The sequence below is a fragment of the Oreochromis niloticus genome, linkage group LG15 (assembly GCF_001858045.2).
Source record: "Oreochromis niloticus isolate F11D_XX linkage group LG15, O_niloticus_UMD_NMBU, whole genome shotgun sequence".
Classification (NCBI taxonomy): domain Eukaryota; kingdom Metazoa; phylum Chordata; class Actinopteri; order Cichliformes; family Cichlidae; genus Oreochromis; species Oreochromis niloticus.
In genome coordinates, this window is record NC_031980.2 from 13637470 (window position 1) to 13659100 (window position 21631).

At 39.7% G+C, this 21631-nt stretch overlaps 2 protein-coding genes across 2 annotated transcripts in view; both read left to right on the top strand.

Annotated features, from left to right (window-relative positions):
* Positions 1-118: 118 nt before the first annotated feature.
* Positions 119-8161, top strand: dtl (denticleless E3 ubiquitin protein ligase homolog (Drosophila)). Its single transcript, XM_005474980.4, has 15 exons — positions 119-387; positions 2196-2333; positions 2426-2518; positions 2599-2660; positions 2853-2973; positions 3066-3131; positions 3954-4069; positions 4163-4236; positions 4336-4442; positions 4534-4638; positions 5110-5222; positions 5344-5433; positions 5599-5722; positions 5903-6561; positions 7394-8161. Exons 1-15 carry the CDS (start codon positions 336-338, stop codon positions 7457-7459), a joined length of 1986 nt encoding a protein of 661 aa, XP_005475037.1. The 5' UTR covers positions 119-335; the 3' UTR covers positions 7460-8161.
* Positions 8162-10739: 2578 nt separating this feature from the next.
* Positions 10740-21631, top strand: part of ppp2r5a (protein phosphatase 2, regulatory subunit B', alpha isoform) — a 58314-nt gene continuing 47422 nt past the window's right edge. The window contains exons 1-2 of the mRNA XM_019346094.2: positions 10740-10855; positions 11453-11789. Of these exons, the coding sequence (XP_019201639.1) occupies positions 11642-11789 (148 nt within the window). The 5' untranslated portion in view covers positions 10740-10855; positions 11453-11641. The remainder of the gene's footprint in view (positions 10856-11452; positions 11790-21631) is intronic.

Below are 21631 nucleotides of genomic sequence, written 5' to 3' on the forward strand. Positions count from 1 at the left end.
AACATACTATGCAAAGAGGGGCTAGTTATTAGTTTAATCGTTTTAAAAAATATTTATTTATGCTGAAGGGGCGTCTCCTTCTCCAGTTATGGTGGGAAACTTTACAAAGAAAGCGGAAGCAGAAGCGCTCCTGCCCAGGAAGTCGCCGTTTCCACCAATGGTTGCGCGTAACGCAAGTTTAGCGGGGAATTCAGTCCTTCTGCTCGGACGATCTATTCGCGGGAAACAGTGTCCCGGCATCGGTAGGGAAAGCGGACCACCAGTAGCTAAACATCGAGGAAAACGTTACGTTTTTATACAAAAGCCTTAGGATCGAGTTGTGCTGCAGTGCAGGGATGCTTTTCCGCTCAGTGGTGGACAGAGGAGTGGGCAGACGGAGGCAGAATGGTGAGACAGGGATGGGTTTTTGGGGAGATCTGGGTTATCTGCACGGCCATGGCTGGGCTTTAGCTAGTCTACCATGGAAGATAATGCAGTCTAACATCTCTGCTTTATATTTGGAGGAGTCATGCTGCCAGGAGGGCTCCTAGAGTATCATTTGCACTTGCTTTTCTTTTGCGTTCAGTGTGGACTTTAACGTTTAACTCTACTTTCTTCGTGAATGTCTTTGTCGGGCTGTTCAGACTCCAACGGGTGGTAGATCAACAATATGTCCTGCCTTATACCTGTAGTACATATCAGGACAGTTTCTCACATTTTGATTGGCTTTGGTTTATACAACTCAAGAGCAAGTGAGAAGATGAGCGTGCCGATCTATGATCGTAGGTCACTTTATTAGGTACACCTGGCTAGCACTGGGTTGGACCCTCTTTTGTCTTCCATGCGTAGATTCAACAAGTTGGTTGAAGCGTCCCTCAGATATTTTGATCCATATTGACGTGATGGCATCACACGGTTTCTGCATATTTGTCGACTGTACGTCAACGATGCAATGTCCTGTTTTACCACATCCCAATGGCTTGAGATCTGGCGTCTGTGGAGGCCATTTGAGTACAGTGTGCTCATCGTCATGTTCAAGAAACCAGTCTGAGAGGAAGTGAGCTCCGTGACATGGTGTTATCCTGCTGAAAGCAGCCATTACAGCCATTAGACAAGGGTGTCACGTAGTAAAAGGTCACGTATAGATAAAATTGAAGTAGGCCAAGCTGCTGCAGACTACCAGACTAATGGAAAGTGGGAAGATGTTTGAGTATATTATGAAAATTTTAAGGATATGTATATAAAATATGAGCCTCACTGTTACCAGTCTAAATTCATTACACATACAGGTGATTATAGTAAATGGTCCCAAAAGAAAAAAACCTCAAAATCTTCTGGTAATTCAAAGAATACATCCTATTTTTTCCTGTTAAATAAAATAGGAACTTGCCCATTGATTCGTTTATAATGAAAACCCAGCTAATTTTCTGTTTTCTATTCATTTATTTTATTTTTAATGGTGTCTAGTGCTTATTTTGGTATAGTATAGCAGGTCAGGGGTGATTTGTTTGTTACTAAGAAGGCTGTAAAAATGACAATGAGTCAAATCTCTGGACCGTCAGTTTGGACTCTCGTGGCGTGATCGGTTCACAAGTACAAACCGAAAATCCACATTTAGGCATTCTTTGACATTTTTACACGGGCCGGTTGTGGCCCCTGGGCTGTATGTTTGACACCCCTGCATTAGAAGATCGGTACACCGTGTTCATAAAAGATGGTCAGCAACAACAACATGATACTCAGTGTGCCAAGAAAATACCCCCCACGTCATTACACCACCAGCAGCCTGAACTGTCGATACAAGGCAGGATGGATCCATGCTTTCATGCTGTTTACATCAAATTCTGAACTTATTATCCAAACATCACCGCAGAAATCGAGACTTTTCAGACTAGACAATGTTTTTCCAGTGTTCTGTTGTCCAATTTTGTTGATCCAGTGTGAATAGCAGCCTCAGGATCCTGTTCTTGGCCTACAGGAGCGGCAGCTGGTGTAGTCTTCTTCTGCAATGACTCCAAGGTTCAATGTGTTGCATGCTCAGAGATGCTCTTCTGCATATCTTAATTGTAACAAGTGGTTATTTGAGTTACAGTTGCCTTAATATCAGCTCAAAGCAGTTTGATGATTGTCCACTTAAATCTGCAATGATTTTTCCGTTAGTTTTACTGCTGTGTCTCATTGATTTCCCTCCTCTGACCATGCATCATTCTCTTCAGCTCTCCCTGCAGATCCCTGGTCCAGGTACCCTCTGAGCTCCCTGCTTGAAGGCTACCGATGTGTCCGACATGATGAACATATCTCCTATGGGAACTTTGGCGACTCTGTGCCACCGTTTGGATTAGCTTTCTCCTCTGGTAATTCATTTGTGCTTATCATTGTGAGTGCAAGGACCTGTTATCATTAATCTGTCTAACTGCAGTGTCTCGTTTCTGCTGTTTGTTTTCAGCCAGGGACCAGCAGAACATCCTCGCAGTAGCTAATGAAGAAGGCATTGTTAGGTTCTACAACACAGAGAGCCGTAAATATCCACTTCTTAAAGGTATTCTTTTGACTTGTGTTCATAATTGTCATGTCATGTATTTTGAAATGTCGGTGGCTAAATGTGTGTGAACCTTGCAGCATGGCTGGCTCATGAGAATGCTGTCTTTGATATCGCCTGGATGCCAGGGGAGGCTCAGTTAGTAAGTGCAAATTTATTCTGTTTAGTCAGAGAATTGCAGAAAGTCAGATCTTTATGCGTCACCCTCAAATGCATGACTCATGTAATTCCATCTACCTTACTAATTTTTCTTTTTGTTCTTTATTTTGTTGGAACTCATTAAAAACTCTGAAGCCTTTTCTTATTATGCTTTGGTCATCTGTGATCTCTTCAGGTAACTGCTGCGGGTGACCAGATGGCCAGGCTCTGGGATGTGAAGTCTGGAGAGTTGTTAGGCAGCTTCAAGGGCCACCTCTGCAGTCTTAAGTCTGTTGCATTTGCACCAGAGGAGAAAGGTATACCTTTTACTGAGCTAACACCGTGTTGGTTGTGCATTGATGATATATTGTTGTATCATGTGATTAATACATTTTCTTTTGTCACACAGCTGTGTTTTCCACTGGAGCCAGAGATGGAAATATTATGGTCTGGGACATGAGATGCAGCAAAAAAGGTATTGATCAGAACAATAATAGTGAATTTAGCAATAAATTTTAAATCATATCTTTAGCCACTTTGTTACTAGCAGCCTGTAGCAAAAACACTTAATTTTTTCCTGTTTCTTTAGTTGAATTTATGAAAAATGCCACGACCACTCAGTTTGAAAGGCATAAAATAGTACTTTTGCACCACCAAGGTGTTTCCCAAAGAACCATTAGCCTGAAAACCTGGGTGTATTTTGGCATTGTGTGCAGTGTGTCCTTCAAAGAAAGCCCTTTAGTTGATCCGTCTGCTGTTAACTGAAGCCTCATCAACATCGGTCTCAGGCTGTTCTTAAGAAAGGGAGCAGGGAGAAAAGTCTGGGGTATGCTAACTCACACAAAAACTGGACTGAAAATCAGTAACTGTTAAACGGACTCGTTCTTATAAAGCGCATTTCTACTCTGAGCACTCAAAGCACTTTTGTGCAACTTGCCTCATTTACTCATTTACACCTATTCATACAAGCACTTTTTTTCTATGCCTTTCCCATGTAAGTGCTTTCTATCTAATATTCACACACATTTATACTCCAATGGATGCATCGGAGAACAATGCAGGATTAGTATCTCGCCTGATGATATTTGGCATGCAGACTGGAGCAGCCAGGGATCGAACCCCCAACCTTGTGATTAATGTCCTTCAAGAAGTCTAGAGAACTATTCCTGAAGACTACTTAAAGAAATGACAAGAAAGCTTCCCGAATAGAGTTAGACTATGTTGAAGAATAAAGGTGGTCATACAAAATAGTGACTTTCATATGAATGCTTTAATCAAACTTGTGTCTTTCCCTCAGATGGTTTCTACAGACAGGTGAACCAGATCAGCGGAGCTCACAACAAAGCAGAGACAAACCCTCCCTCTAAAACGAAGAAGAGACGGGGCGGCATGCGCGGCATGGCTCCGAGCGTGGTGAGTTTTCTCGACAATCAGCTGTTTAATGGAATGAAAAGAGCGATGCTGCAAATGGAAATCTAATCTTTAGCTACTGCATCTTATTTGCAGGACTCCCAGCAGAGTGTTACAGTGGTTTTGTTTAGGGATCAGCACACCCTCATCTCTTCAGGAGCTGTTGACGGGTAAGAAAAGAAAGGCTTCTTGTCACCTTTTACACATCTGTAAGAGTCTTTACCAGACATTCCCAGTCATTTTTTGTCTCCTTCAATTCCCCTTATCAGATTAATCAAGATGTGGGATTTGAGGAAGAACTACACTGCACACCGTCATGATCCTGTACCCCTGCAGACATATCCGTATCCAGGTTCTTGCACGCGGACGCGACTGGGTTAGTTCCCTAACATGCCGAGCATCACCTTTACCTGAAATGGTGCAAATAACCCACAAATAACCCAGCTGTCTTTTTGCACGTGCTGCAGGATATTCCGGACTCGCTCTGGACTCCTCGAGAGCCAACGTGATGTGTAACTGCACAGACGACAGCATCTATATGTTCAATGTCTGCGGAATAAAAACGACACCAGGTAAAGAAGCTCCTCACTCTGGCTCAACACTGTGTGGATATGCACTAGAATAGGTATTTTTTCTGGTCACCCATTCATCACTAGATGGCGCTAATGCACTTTGTTATAGGGAACAAAGCATCCAGCAGCAGAAGCCTCTTGATGCAAATAAAAGCCGTAGATGCTTTGTTTTCTAGTGTTACATGTTCAAGTCTGATCTGAAGTTCTGAATAGCAGTGGGTTAGGTGGTGTTTGACAGTTTGCAATACAGGAAGCCATTTCAAGATGCATCATGACAGTTTTTTAATGGAAACGAAAGAGGAAAGTGTCACTAAATGTACAGAAACTAGAGGAAAGTTCAGCATTTGTCTTTTTATTGTTATATACACAGTACTTTAGATTCTATTCTTTTATTTGATTGTCCTTAGGCTTGTTTGTTCTCTGATCTTCGTGAATATTTTGCCATTTTAAAGAATTATGTTTCATCCACAGTGGCAGTTTTCAGCGGTCACCAGAACTCCTCGTTTTATGTGAAGTCCAGCGTTAGCCCAGATGACCAGTTCTTGGCCAGCGGCTCAAGTGACAACCACACTTACATTTGGAAGGTGCGTTATTGGCTATATTTTACCTGACGTAATAAAAATTGCTTTATTTTTACTCTGGGTTTTTTTTGTTGTTGAGGAACTGTGAATTTAAGGTTTTTGAACATTTTTTGTTACAATGCAGATCTCCAATCCTGAACTTCCTCCCATGACGCTTCAAGGTCATAGTGAGGAAGTGACGTCTGTTGCATGGTGTCCAACAGATTTCACCAAGGTAAGACATAAGTGGTTATACAAGTATGAACACTGCTGTGAATTGGAGGAGTTTTAATGAGCCGAGAAGCACCTGAACCAGCTGCACTTTGCTGGAAGATGAGGGGCGCTCTGACTTTATTCGATTTAATGAGCTTCTGTATAAAGCCCTCTGCTCTGTTGGCAGATTGCTTCCTGTTCCGATGACCACACTGTGCGCATCTGGCGACTTCACCGAGAAAATGATGAAGTACAGTCATCATTAGGAGAGGCTAACCTAATAGGCCGTGCACGTCCTAAGATTCTCCCAAGTAAGTGCTTCACCTACAATGTATTCTTGTGAATAACTACCATACTGTCATAAAACCATAGAGGTTTCACTTACATTATGTGCATGTGAATTTGTGCATCATCATAAATCACTGCTGTCCTGCAATTAAATACAAAACATGATCACATCTGGACTCAAACTACTCTATTCTGCTACTAAGGGCCTTCCATTCCAGCTGAGACAACCCCTGCCAAGCCCCAGAGGAGAGTGAGCCTTGGTGGCATAGCCTCACCTCAGCCTGCAGCCTGTGCTCCCAGTGGAGCCGCCCTGCCCCTTTCTTCCAGCACCACTACACCCAACTGTTCACAGGACTCTAAAACTGCAGCTGTTCGCCACAGAACTCCACCCACTATCAAACAGTGGTTGTCCCCAAGCAGCAGATCTTCCGAACAGGTTGGCTCTCCAGCCCATCGGGTGCTGAGCCAGTCTCCCCAGAGCTCGGCAAGCAGCACGCCCCCCACAGAACGACGGGCCAAACGCAGGCTGGAAACCGGTGACGGTTCGTCTTCAAACTGTGAGGGCACTGAACAGTGCGACTGCGTTACTGAACTCTCCCCTGCAGCCAAGAGGAGCCGGACCCTCTCTGGTGTTTGCTGCCCAGCTCAGGAGAGCCCAGCACAAACAGACTGCCACACAGAGGACAACAATGCGGCTTCATCCAGACAGACCGACAAGGAGAACTGCTCTCCCAGAGGAGTGAACTGGCTGTCAGTGATGAGCCAGAAGCTGAGGAAAGGTCAAAGAAGCCCTAGAAGTCCCAAAGGTGCCAGAAGTCCCAGTGCTGCTAAGAAACAAGAAAGCAAGACACCAGCATCACCAGTAAGTATAAAACTCACAGGTTTGGGAGTGGATTAACATTCATCTTTTCTCATCTGAAATTATCCTCAGGTTTGGTGCTGTGATGCAAGGGTGGTGTTATATGTAGTTCAGTTATACTGAAACACAACTGGCAGCCGATGAGGTGGAGATTTTAAACTGCAGCTGCCCATCAGCCACCTACAGACGCTGCTTGTTTCCACCTTCTGCTACAGCTGCTGTAGATGGTGGAGTCAAAGCCAGATATGATGCCATTTCTTAAATGATTCAAGGAGCTTTTCAGTAAAATATTCTTTCAGGAAAAGGAACTCATATCAGCACAGACAGCAGGGGTGTCAAAAATAAGGTCCGGGGGCAAAAATCGGCCCAGCAAAGACTCCTGTCAGGCATCACCGAAAGGCTTTAAAAAGTGAATGAGTGCATGGATTTTAAACTCTTATCTGTATTTTCATAGGTTTTAAAGCTTTTCCTATTGATAAAGAGCTCCCCTGTAGCAATTAGTACTAAATCAAAGTAGTTAAGTAATAGAAAAACAATTGAACACCTGTTTTTTTTAAAAATATGTTTATTCCATAGAAAAACGGCAACGCAATGGTCATTTTTCTTAGTCTTAAAGACAGGGATTAAATATTTAGTTAAATGTCTTTCACTGGTCAAGCCCATCAAAGTGGGCTGTATGTAGCACACGATGTAAAATGAGTTTGATATTCCTTACATACTGTAGGCATTGGCACTGATATGTCTGGGTGATTATATTTTTATTACATGTTGTATCCATGCATGTTGTTTTAGCTTTTAAGATGATCCTTTGTTTTTTTTCATTTATGTTTTCCAGAATGTGTGCACCCCTCCAGCCATGAAGAAAATCTCCATGTATTTTACAAAAAGGCCGCTGGATTGACCTGGTTGTACCAAACTTGGTGCTTTTCTTTAAGAGGGTTTTATTCAAGGTGGTTTTTTTAGTGGGACCCAAAAACTATAAGCCTGTCAAGATTACTGAGATCAGAAGAGATCAGTCACTGAACATTTGATGGTGTGGATTTGACATCCAGGGACTGCTTTCCATTTTATTTAAATATGTTCTTTTTTTGGGGGTCTTTTTTTTTTTTTGCCTCCTACAGAATTTTCTTGTGTTGTGCAGAATTTCTGGCTGGCGACTAAAGTTACAAATATGACTACTTCTAGAGATGCTTCAGCATTAAATTGGAGAGTCCACATTTAAAAGGCTGATTAGATTTTAAAAAGTTGATCCTCAAGTGCAGAGAAAAGCATTCGTTCACAGAACAATTTAAAATCTCATTTAAAAATAATCAAGTTACTTGGTTCATATTGTTAAACCTTTTTATGAACCGCACTGTAAGCTGCTCACAGATCAGCTCTATAACATTTGTAAGCCAGCCATCTAAGTCACGTGTTTTCCGTGTATGAGTTTGCTCATTCATGTCGGAGTTGCACACGTGGTTTGCAATATATTTTTTCCTTACTGAGCAAATTTTTTGACTTGTTTATATGTACAGAAGAACCAATGAATGATGCTTGATTTATTTGTATTTAATTGATAAATCTAGCTGTAGTCAAATGTTATTAAACAGTTTTCTGTCTGTGTGCGTATTTGTGTGTATGTGAGGGACAGAGAGGGTCTGATGGGGGAGTGGTGAGAGTTTTAGTCGAGGTAATTAAAAGAGAAAATCTAAAGACCGAAAAACATTCAAACCTAAAAAATTAAATCTCTATCATCTCACACTTTTCTTTAGTTCCCTGCAGATTCGTGTGATTAGTAGTGATTTGTGAGATTAGTGGTTTACAGCTATTTTGTTTAATTTGGACATTCTTCTGCCCCAGAGAGGCAGAAGGTTTTTTTTTAACATGTATGTGTGATAGTAACTTATTATAGCAGCTGTGGTAAAACAGCAGCTGTGCTAAAGGCTTTCAGCGAAGTGACTTCCTCTGATTATAAATGCAGCTGCTTGTCAAAGTTGATTTTAAACAAACTGTATACAGTTTATGATTTTTATATATCGATGCATCAGTGAGCAATAAGCATGTTGAACTGAAGAGTACAAAAACCCAACATAAAAAAAAATAGGTGAGAGAATGATGGTAAGTTATTAAACTTTAAAAAGATGGTATACTGGTATTTGATGGTAGTTAAATAAATTTCAGTCTCTCAGATCACTTTAGAGGAATTTTTGCACGCTCTTCTTAACTGTGTCACTTCAGTTCATCGAGGTTTGTGGGCAAAGTTTATGCACAGCATTTCAGTCATATTGAGGTCTAGACTTTGACTGGGCCATTGCAACACATTGATTCATTTTTTTTCCAGCCATTGCTGTAGATATGGTGCTGTGCTCCTGTTACATATCACAATTTTGGCAAAACTTTAGTTGTCAGACAGATGGCTTCACACTCGACTCTATAATACTTTGGTTTACAAAGGAGTTTGTGGTTGACCCGATGACTTCAAGGTGCCCAGGTCCTGTGGTTGCAAAATAAGCCCAAATCACCCCCCCATTCCAGAATCGTCACTGATAGTTGGTAGGAGATGTTTGTCCTGATATGGTGTGTTTGCTTCTCTCAAAACATGATGCTGTGCATTATGGACAAACCTCTCCACTTTGGTCTTGTCCATCCAGAAGACATTTTCCAAAAGGCTTGAAGTTTGTTCAGATGTAATTTTGTAACCCTAAGCTCTGCTACTATGTTTTCTCCTGGTATGGTAGCACTAATTGTACTGATATGAACTTTAACATTTAGCATGCTTACTGAGACCTGAGATGTAGCTATAGGTGATTTGTAGTTTTGCTGAGCATTGCAGAGTCTGACCTTGGGGTGACTTTGCTGGAACGTCCACTCCTGGGAAGATGTTGGCATTTCTAAATGTTTCAAACCAGCAAACTGCCCAAACCTCTGCTTTTATTGAGATGCTCACACTTGCTGATTATTAGTTTATGAAGTGCAATTGATTGGTAGCACTTGACCACTACTTACCCTCTTAATTCCTGTGGAAACAGTGAGGGACTCCCTAGACTCCTGTTAAAAAATTTTTTTAAAACAATGTTTTGGATCCTTTTTTTTTCTAATGAAAAACTTGTTAACACTTACTGTTCCATTTCCATTATAATAGCAAATACATTTTCAAGTTAATAGATTTACATTTGTAAATTTGGAATTTGAAGAGGAATAAGGTTGTATCCATAGGGGGGAAGAAAATGGTAAAATCTACTACAAGATTAATATAAATAGATTTAAAAAAAAAAAGAAAAAGATAAATGACAATAATTAACATTGAGGATGTTAATTATTAACATCTTTATACAATCCATATTTAGAATTAGGCCAAAGGTTTCAGGACTTAGATCTATGGCACTCTTTTTAATAATTTAGGATATTTAGAATACATTCTTCTAGATTTCTTCTATGTTACTTTTGATGTAAGTGTAGTGATAAAAATAAAACTTTCTTGTCTCTATTACAGACAAAGTAAATGTACTAAAATAGAAACCTAATTTCCTGTGGAAAGGCCCTTATTTTAGGGTTTATACCTGTATTTTATAAACACACACAGCATGTAATGAGGAATGCATCGGGTTAGGGCGTGATACAGGCAGGGCCAAAGAGTGGTGTGAATTCCTAAATAATACAGTTTTCCAGGGTGGAATGACTGGACAGCATACGTCTTTAATGACTTTAAAAAACAAGAACAGGGTGCACAAGTTTGAATTTATTTTGGATTTTCTCTCTGGGGTTATGAGTGTACATACAGGCTCAAATATACACTTAAATCTTTTAATAAGTTTTCGGTGGGAGAAACGTTTCGTCACTCATCCAAGTGACTTCTTCAGTTATTTGTTATCGGAGTTTTTCCAAATGCAATATCTCAGGATCTCTTTTTTTTAATCCTAAAACAATCTGTGGCTTAAAAACTGAAACTATAAGTGGGATAATTCTTTAAAAAGCGCAAAGAAACACGCGGTGACAAATTGAACTCTTATTATATTATCTTATTATTATTTTCAATGTATTGCTACGAGACGTGTCTCAGTTTTTGTTCAACACCACTGCCTGTACAGCATCACCTATTTGTTTTCACATGTCACATGTTCAAGTCCCGCTTTCTGCGCGGCTTGATTGGTTTAAAAAGTTCCAGTTTTTTGAAATTTTCGCCTCTGATTGGCTGTTAGCAGCGTCAATCAGTGACGTACCCCTGTCAGCGCTCCGCAGTCAAGCTCACAGACACACAGTGACGGAGCGGCTGCACTGGGAGTGTTTACGGCTGCCTGCCTCAGCTCGACATCCAGTAATTTGCTGTTTTTGACAATACTCGGTCTTTATCGAGGTCGTGCTAGCGAAACAGTCTCACGCGATTCACTCGGAAGTGTGACGAAGGGTGAAATTTCTCTTAGGTGGATGAGGCTAACTTTCAAGCGCTAAATGAGTCGACGAGCGAAATTTAACTTCATCGATCGCGGATAGTTTTTTTCTCTCAAAAACACACTCAGCAGAATTCTGTCTAGGATTAAACCAGTGCTCGGAGACGCGGAATTTGTGTTTTAACGAAGAGCTGCAAAAAATTAACGGGGCAACTTTCTTTCGTAACTTTTTCCCCCCTCAGCAGCGGTGCAAATTGTTGTAACCGTCAGCTAATTTTTAGCAGGCTAGCTAACTGTCAGCTTAGGTCTACTGTAGACAGCTTCAATCCGGCAATGCATCTCTTATGTTTTGCAACAGGTAGACGTTTTTCGATCACAATGCAGCAGTAAAAAATGTCAGAAATTTAGGAGCTTATTCTTGTCGTGTTGGTCGCTCCGTGCTGTGTAGTGCGGGCGGTGTCGTGTGACTAAATTCGGCTTTTTTCGTATTTTGAAGACTGTCCCCCCTCCTCTGTATTTCATAGAGCAAGATAATGATGCAGTCTTTGGGCACAGCTTAACCTCCGTACCGACCGACCATGTTGGATCATACAAAAATAACACAAGCCTTCTGATGTGAAAAGGGGAAGGAAGCTTTTCGTATGACCTAGGAGATACAGTGCAAAAAAGTGTCAAGGTAGTTTTTTTTTTTTTTTTTAATTTTATGCATCAAAATGTCGGCCATCTCCGCATCAGAGAAAGTGGATGGGTTTACGAGGAAGTCCATGAGGAAGGCACAGAAGCAGAGAAAATCCCAGGGCTCCTCTCAGTATCGCACTCACACCGCTCCGGTCGAGCTCTCCCCGCTGCCGCAGCTCAAAGGTAAGAGGATGAAGGGGTCCGCCGCTTAAAATAGTCTGCCTGTCATGACCGCTGTGTGTGTGTGTGTACACTGTCGGATCCACTGCAGGTACACTGTGCATGCAGCCAGAAATGCATTGCACATTTTAAAGCTGGTCTGTATGCAGAAACCTGCCAAAAAAATGAAGCACATCTATTAACACTTGCAAGCAGCTTGTAAGAGTTGACCACAGGGTGTTTGAAAAGGCTCTGTGCCAAAGTGTGTTAAATTGGTTTTGTATTCTTGGAGAGTTTTGTCAATAGTTGTATTAACATCTCTTGATCCATTGTTTTGTTTTGTTTTGTTTTTGTGCTTGCTGGATGTTGTGTAATGACAAATGCACATCTCCAGAGCCATGTTGTCCGAGTGGCTAAGAAGGATTTATGTATTTGCGTCAAGGTGTTTTGAAGGATCAGTGTCTCCACACCTGATGCACTGATTGTAAAATTGAATTTGGCTTTGATATAAGTTTTGATTTGTCATGTTTTTAGTGTTTATTCCTTGTCTTGTACACACACACAAATAGCTGCCTTTTTTTTTTTTTAAGTCCAGCCAGTACAGCTCTTCATCACTCTACCATTTTATTTTATTTTTTGGCAAGCACTGTCTGTGTAGGGCCTCAGTCAACCAGACCATGATAGTCTTGAGGGTTTGAAAAAGAAGGCATCTGGACTTCTTTAGGTTTGTGAAGAGGTTTCGGCTTTCATCCAAGAAGCTTCTTCAGTTCTAAAACAACTGGTGGAGAGTCCTGGGTAATTAACCCCTAGTGGGGGACTGTCCCCTTTGGAGGTGATTCTGAGCGTCATGTTGACTCACATGATCAATAGTGGGTCAATAACCCTTTTGTCCTCACAAACCTAAAGAAGTCCAGTTACCTTCATGCATTGCATTTTCAAGCTTGTAGGCAGCTGGTTCAGAATGGGCCTTTGATGGGTAAGCGTTTGTCTTGCCTGACTTAACAGAATTTTATGTTTTTTCCCTGTTATCTCTGCCCATTTAATAAACAAATATAATTATTTAAAATATCTGTTTATAAGTTTTCAAATTCTTAAAAATATTAAAAAGAATAATACCGGAAGCTTACTAACAGACTAAATTAACATTGTTACTTTGTGTTGCAGGGGTTCATAGTGCAGTATGATAATTTATAAAAACGATAAAGATTCAATTTTTCAATCAAGCTGATGACCGGTAGCCAGACTTTCTAAAGGAGACCTGCTTTGTTTGACATGGGTGTAGCACATTTTCTAATTCCTTCAGCCACCCAAACTGGAAAGTTGGATGTATCTCAGACTTTTAAGATTGTAGCACAATTTTTCTTGCTAACATTGTCTATAAAGCCTGAGCTTCATAACGACACTTCACACTATTCGAGTCAACCACCCCAAACAATGCTGTAAGAGGGGCAAAAGGAAGCACTCTGTTAAAAGCCTTGATAAGTAACTCAAATATGTGACCCCCAAAAAATCTGTAATCTGTTAGACTGCACAAACTGATGAGATGGATTTCGTTGCTCAATTGGACATTTCACACACAGCGGTGAAGTGCTTTTGAATAATTTATGTAATCTGGTTGGAGAGAAGTGTAGTCTGTGGTAAGTTTTGAATTGTGTCTGTGCCATTTATAGAGAGAGCATGAATATTTCCCAAGGATTTTTAAGGTAAATACCATCTTATTTGATATACCAATTGGTAAGCAAGGATGTTCCTGGCCCATACGGATAATGAGTTGATATATCTGTGCAACCCAACAAAAAAGTGACAGCAGTTTGGCACTACAGACGGTGTGGTTGTTAGTAAATATTTTAGTTTTGATTATGAAATCAATAAGTTGAAATTTACTTTAGAAAATTAAGAATCAACTCCCCCCACAACCAGTGATTCTGTCACCCAAAGGACACAGAAAGGGAATCTGGATTAACACCTGAAAAGTTGTAAGACCCAACTTATCTGTCAGCAATATTGTGTTTGTCAAAGTCAGACCAGCTATGTGGCATAGGGCTAGGTGCAGCTCTGCTTCAGACACACACAGCTATCAGTGCAAGGAGACAAGTGAATGATTTAGCGTAGCTTAATGAGTGGACGTAAGTGGGTGGATATTGGCTGAACAAGTAAAGGTAAATGTTAGTGAGCCATAACAGTTGTCTGATGGCACCAACTCTTCCAGGCTGTTTTGTGTGTAAATAACAGTTAACAGAAACTAATTATACTGTATATGTGAGCTTAATGGTTGCAGCTTGTATCTAAAAGCTCCCCTGTGATTAGACCTGATGAGGGGAAACGCATATTTGAGTGGTTTTATTATGCATGTTTTAAAATTAATATTGGAGCATAGTTTTTGGACAGCTTTGACACCGCTAAGCCATAAAATGTTTGCTTCTGTTGACTCCTGTATGTTGATAATGGCACAGGCTGTTAATAGAGAAGACAACTTTGTGAAAGCTGAAGAAAGACACTGTAATCTTTTTTTTCTTTTCACACTGAGAAGTTTACATAGTGAGCTATTGTAAAGGGATTTCTAGTCCAAATATACTGTAATAAAACTCTTTTGCTAGAGGCAGAATTGCTTCAATACTTAACAAATAAGGATGAGGCAGGGAGTCCCATACACACTCCCATACTTTACTGAACCAATCTCGATATTTAAAGCTCAGTGCTGCAGTTTGTCTCCTGTGATGCTTCACAAGGCTGAAAGGACCAGAGAAAACAAGAACCACCTGTTACATGCTATGACGTTTGTTTTGTACTTGTCTCATTCTCATGTCAGTGACAGCCAGTAAGCACAGCCTCTGACTGCGCAGGAGATAATGCAAGACAGCAAAATGTGATCATCAAGCGAAATGTGACACTGCTTGGTTGAAACACGGGAGGCTGGTATAAAACCTCCTCGAGTCTGTTGTCTGCGTGTTTTAGGTGGAGACGGGCATGTGGGGTGGAGGCCTGGTTGTGTTTGTTATGTTATATGCCTGCCAGTTGTATCACTATACTTGTGTAGACTTTGCAATGTTGTTTTTTTAGCAAGTGTTCTCACCTGACCCCTTCAGAATTAGGTGTTTATTTATATTGTATGGTAAATTTAAGGCTTCATTAAATATACCAAAGTTTTACCTTTTTATAATATGGAAGCTACAGGCCCTCAAAATGCGTAGGTCTGATTAAAAAGTCTCCTTTAGCCTTCATAACTTTATATACAAGGAGTAGACGTGAAATTCTTGCAACTAAAAATACATTTACATTTACAAATTGCAAGCAAATCAATTTTATATCAACTTCAACTCTCACAATCTGAAGTCAACATATATCAGTGCCAATGCACCGATGTAATATCTGTGACACAGGGTAACAGAAGCAAGCACTGGTAACCTGGTAAGCTGAGCTTTTATTCATGATTTCTTCTGTGTCACAAGCTTTTGGTAAACCCATATATCAACAACCCGGCGAGTTATCCTGTATAGTATCATGTTGTTTTCTAGTTAAAACAGTTTTAGCTGGTCAAGATGCACTCACCGGATTTACAGATTGGAATCATATATGTGATTAAAATCACTGTGCATCTAATTTGCATATATGATAGAAACACGACCGTCTCTGAATAATGTGATCCTCTTCTTTTTCACCTCAAGAATTTCTGAACTAACACAAAACATAAACATGCTTATTTATTACCAGTATTGTTGCAGACACTTGTTGCGACTTATTGATGTTACAGCCTCCTCCAAAGTAAACAAGATGAACATGGACACTTCTCACCTAGCATTGACAGCTGAGGTGAACAGTGGACTCACAGCCCACACATGGCAAAGAAGAACTCTGGGGCAGATCTGATCCGGAGTCACTTTGCTATCTGGGTACAGTCAGTACAAATGTAGAATACTGCAAAAGATTTGTACACACACATCTGTGTATGTCTGTCTATTCCTGATTTAGTGCTTTATGTCCAATAATGGCTCAACCTTAGAATGACCTTACAAGATACTTGTTGGTTACCTTTAACCTGCAGGTAAAAGAAATCCTACTAACATACACACACTTGGTTGCAGAGTAAGTTTCATCCATAACAATGTGTACATTTACTTTGTGCACGAAATTGTGACCTATATAAATCCAGGATTTTATTGTTAAATTTCTTTCATTTATAACTTCAGCAAGTCATAGCAAATGATCAGTTGTGTCGATACTACAGGAAGGAGCAGACTTGCCTGATCAAGTACTTGAAACTTTGCATGATGCAACTTCTTAAATGCTGGCCATACAATGTGTTGGTATTAATGGTTACTACAGTTGTACAACAGCAAAAAAGGCTTTGTAGATTTTGAAAAAATATTTTATTGTTATGGTGCATCTGGAAAGCAGATGAAAAAAGATGGGGGACTTTGGGAAGGATTTGAAACATTTGGTGTGAATTTTTTTTTCCTCCAAATTTGAGCACTGCACCACAACAATGTGCACAAACTGACTTGAAACAACATGACAGATGCTGGTTTGACAAGGGTGGAAGTGACAGGCAAATTATCCAGCGTTCTTCCACTGAAAGCTGGAGGGTGATTTGTGCCTCATGTTGGTGGCAACTGCTGGCAGATAGATGAGAAAATCTTTTTTTTTTTAAAAATTATTCTTCTTTTTTCCCTTTCCATAATGGATTTGCAGATGTTTGACCTGCTCATTTGGGTGATTGTGCCCTGCATTACCTCCCCCAAAATCTTATTTCTATTCATATTTTGTAGGAAAATGAGTAGAAACAGTTTCTACAAGCACACTTTTCCTTTCTAATGAGCGTTAGTGTTTCAATTATTTATTGGGAAGGACTTAAGAACACGATGTACTCAAAGTATGAAGTTACCTTTTTTATGTTAGTGGGTCAGTATAAAAGAGTACACAAAAAAGCTGATAAATGTAACAGCTAAGCGAAACAAGGCAAAGACATTTAGATGGAATTACATTCATACACAAATGATGCAGGATCTTAATAAAATCATATTGCTACAGAAATCAGGGATTATTGAACTAGTGAAATACAATGCCAGTATATTTAATGCTTATGTTAACAGCTTGTCAATAATTGTATTTAAAACCATCAGCCGTTTCGCTAATATTGTGTATATACTCTGTCAGTGCAGCACCATCTGACTCTACGACTAACCAATTACAGTATTTCTCTTTGGGGCATCTCTGCATGTGTGTGTATGTGTTGTTGAAAGTAGGTAGAAGGAGTCTAAATAATGCATGCAAACATTTTAATTTCCAAGTATGTTGTCACAGGTATTATGGAGCATTATATTTGCTTGTCTCTCCAGGGGCTTTTAGACAGACTTTGATTTCAGGTGGTGGTCCTGCCCTCTGTGAGCTCGGCATGTCAGCACATGAATCAGTTCTCTACTGGCTGCAGGTTCTAGCACTTCAAACAAGAGTATAGTTAGATTTTTTTCTAGGAAATATATTTGACTACTTTTGTGACATCGTGTTATAACAAGCTGCACAAACACAACTCACATAGACATTCTAGAAGATGGGCATAGCCTCCAGATCAAAAATGTGAAACCAACACTGTGCCTCAAAGCTCCCCTCTTTTTGATGAGCATGACAGGGCAATAACCTGTGGTCTTAAAAAAGGATTTTAGGTCCTAAGTTCCAAAGTTTATAGGAAAATGGCCCACTCTCCACTGAGTTCATGGACTCTGTTTGGGTGAGACTGAATAAAACATTAAGTGTCAGAAAGGAAGATTATCCAGGGTATGCTTACTGCCAGTTTGCCACGGAGCATGCTTGTCCTTCAGTTTGTCAGTCAGAACCAGGAAAAACAGGAAAATATATTTTTAGGACAAAATATTTGCATAAATTTTTACTTTTTTTTTTTTTTTAATACTTTTTATATATTTTAAAGTCATCCACATCCTTTGCAAGGACAAGGATCACTCACAGCAAATTTCAATTTCAGATCAAGGAGTAGTAGCTCCAGCTGCAGTCCAAGAAGACAATATTAGAGACTGTAGCATTGAGGATGACCAGCACTCAATAGATAAATGGGGAAAAGGAAGGCGTGCCTGGTTAGCTATATTCAAAAATAAGAACAGTGATGAGTAAATGAGACAGATGGGGGGAGGAACCGCACTGAACTGTAATTTTTCTTCACCAATCTTCTGAGCACTTTAAGTACTCCTCGTGCATATTAAGGCATCATATCACCCAAACACTCCCATTTCTGCTCATACTTACAACTTGGGGAAGTTTGCAAGAGTAACCGCTATTTTTCTAGCATGTTTACACTTATTGATTAGCCATCTGTTGCCTGGTAGCACTCAGTTGTGTGAGTCATGATTCATTTACAGAACAGAGTCTGTGTTGTGGTTACATATAGGCTCAGTACACTAGAAGAGCTGTCAGTATACTGTACATTGAGGTGTTTATAAAATTATAATTTTTGTAAGTCAACCTCGAACTAGCTTTAATTACATAAGAGTGTCGGTTTATTCAGTTGCCTGAAAGCCAAAAATCACAAGTACAGTGTTAACATGCAGGAAAAAAAATGTTTTTAATTGGCACAAACTAGAAATCCCTACATCATTTTGCACAGACTGCACCTACTTTTAATGAGTCACAATGGTTTTATCTGCACTATTTCTGGTTTCTGGAGTAACTCTAAGAATGGAAATTTTTGCAGCCAGCTTTATCAGGTGCTAAAAGATAGTAGCCTGCAAAGATGCTTCTTCCCTCCTGCAGTGGAGAGGCTGGAGTGCTTACAGCTCCTGTTGTGTGATAGACACTGAAAAGATGAGTCATTCACAGACCAACATTGTTGCCATGGCAGCCAGAAGCCTTGAGAGCAAGCCAGGGAAATGTTTTACTTTCCAAATACATGCTGCTACATTTAGGTTGATATTTCTGTCCTTGGAGTGAAATTTTCAGCTGAGCCTTGGTTCCTAACTAGATCTGACTGACTTTACCTAAATGTGGCACAGTCACAGTGGTCCATGGCTTGTTCCTACATGGAAAAATCTTTTGCGCTGTGCATCTGTTTCTCACTGTCTATATCTGACGTATTATTTTAAAAGAAGATGAATGTATAGTTTTTCTATTGTTTCATTTATCAGCCCCGGAAATGAGCTTTTTCCACAGTGCATGTTTGGTTAAAATGTAAAACCAGAAATCCTCATACATGGCTCTAAAATCAAATTTGCAGCTCACCCATATGTGCTGGCATCACAAAAAACCAGCAGAAGGAGACAGACTTTTTATCTGTGAAAATATTCATTAGTCTAATCTTCTCTAAATTGTATTTTGCACAATAAACAAATTGCAAAAGACCTTTTTAAAGCTAAAAGTTATAGGAATTGTATAGCTGATCAGTTCATCGGTTTATTATTGCAGTACTGAACAACTGTTATCCCATATTGCAGATTTGCCTCACATTGCACAGGCCTAATTGTTTCCTTTTGTCTTGTTTTGTATCTTTAATGGAAGTGACTAAAGGTGTGTTCACACCAAATGGGAAGCAAAGTTTTGCCTAGCTTTATTTATGAGAGTACAGTTGCTTGGAGGATCTCTGAGAACTGTTTGTTCAGAAGAGCAAACAGAAGGAGGAAGAGTGCAGCTGATAGCTGGCAACAAGTTGCAGTGACATATTTTCAGATTTTCCCAGCGCCCTCCTGTTTTATTTTTATTATTTTTAAATGTCTTTAAAAAAACATTTCAGAAATGGAAGACAACAGCAGCAGTAAGCTTGTCCTTGTCTGATTGCCATTGTTGTCATGAAAATCAACATTTTATGGAAGAATCTCAGCTGATAGACTTTTGTGACACAGTGCTGTATCTTTGCATAAGCTTTGAATTTGTAATTACAGTGTGTGAAAACTTCACTTTGGCGAACCCATCATAAGATGCTAAACTTTGTTTAAGTGAGGAAAATGTGTGTAATTGAGGCAAATGGGCTGTACCCAGACTTTTTTTTTCTTTTTTTTAAAGCATGCACTAAATTATAGTAGCTTTTAAGTATTAGATGTTCTGTGCTGTAATTGACCCTTAGTTTATTATAAGGTTGGGTCCATATGTTTTCCTTTTCTTTAGATTGCTTAGGATACTAGCGCAGAAAATGAGCTTCCTCTGAAGGATGTCTGGGCTCTTATAGATAAGGCGAGGAGCTTGGTCATTTGTTAGCGGGCCAGAGTAATAGTAGAGATCAGCTACTCCTCCACAGTCAAAGGAGTCTGTTGAGATGGTACGGGCATCTGACCAGGATGGATCATAGATGAGGTGTTTAGTTCATGGCCCACTGGGAGGAGATCTTGGGACAGACCCAGGATACGCCTAAGTACATCTCTCAGCTGGCTTAGGAATAGTTCCGTGTCCCTGGTGGAGGTGGTTGGGGAGAGCGAGGTCTGGGTGTCCGTGCTTAGATTGCTGCACCCACAACTTGGACCCAAATAGTTGGTAGAAGTGGATGGGTGAGGTCTTTGCAATGACCGATATTTCTTTGTTCAGTATTGATAAAATGTGGTTTGATCTTCATCCACCTCACAATTCAGTTCAGTGAATAAATGTGTAGGATAAAATCTTGTAGAACCTCCTGTAGCATCAACAATCTCAGACGTTTTCCCAAACCTTTTTTTTGTAAACATCAGCAAATATTAAGATGTTGGATTGCACGTTCATGTAAATGTTAAATCAAACAGGGGGGGAGTGGACTCTGTTAACCCCCATCGATTGACAGTTGTCCCACACAGGCAGTTTCCATCATGTCTGCCAGCGGATAACAAATCGATAAATAATTTCCTAGGAAACAAAGGACAAATCTTTGTGTTTGACTGAGGTGTCAGTTGTTGCTATAATTGTTGCCTCTGGTTGGTTAGGATTTCATTGTTTTATTTTTTTTATTTCAACTTGTGATGTGCAATATTGTGCTAAACACCATGCATCGATAACATGGAATGGGTGTTAAACGTGTAATTTATGAGTCTGTATCAAAGCTATTAACTTAACCACAACAACAACAAAAAAATAGAATTTCAACTTACTTTAGTGAGTTAAGTTAGTTATGTATGTTTTTAGTTAATCTAACTTAAAAATGATACAGGAAATGTAAGTGTTGGTCAAATTTGTCAACACAACCAGCATCAGAAGGCTTTGGTTAAATTATTTTCCGAGAAGTGGGTTTCAACATATGACGAAGTTAAAAAAAAGTATTTTATTGTAATATTTGATCTGAACTTCCCGAATTTTCCCCCAGACAAATACCCTTCTCTATTATAAATAAAATAAAAATAAAATATTGGAAACCATATTATAACCATATATGGAAACCATATATTGAAAAAGAAATGTATATCTTGGGGAAAAAAGAGAAGTAAAACTAAAGTGAAAGCTGCAGACCCAGTACGGAAACTAAAAGGGGAAAAAAATGTTCTGACATATTTATCAGTGCATCAAACAAAAAGGTATTGGTGCTTATATTTACTGTGAATGAGACTGAGAGTCTTAAGTGTTATGCTTGTTTTGTTATCTGCAATCAGACCCCCCCCCCAAACAAGTCTGTATTATTAAAATAAAAACAAGCATCCAATAGAAACTAAACTGAGCACATAAGAAAATCCACTGTAGAAACTCAATGGAAATGAAGTAGAAAATGAATGAATTTATAAAAATGCATCTTTGTATGCTTTCATCCTTGTAAGTATAAGATTAGTTTTAGATGCCTCACAGATGTCCTGGGTCAAACAGTAAACTTGGCTTAAGCTCAGTCGTTGGCTACTAGTTGTGGATTTCACTTATCATGCTAGTTCATCCTGGTACACCGTGCGTGCGTGCGTGCGTGCGTGTGTGTGTGTGTGTGT

Bases quoted from the DNA above. Each gene is read 5' to 3' on its own strand.
- dtl (XM_005474980.4), top strand. From the start codon at position 336: ATGCTTTTCCGCTCAGTGGTGGACAGAGGAGTGGGCAGACGGAGGCAG. The intron at 2,661-2,852 runs GTAAGTGCAAAT...TGATCTCTTCAG, and splicing joins TGCCAGGGGAGGCTCAGTTA to GTAACTGCTGCGGGTGACCA. The intron at 3,132-3,953 runs GTATTGATCAGA...TCTTTCCCTCAG, and splicing joins CATGAGATGCAGCAAAAAAG to ATGGTTTCTACAGACAGGTG.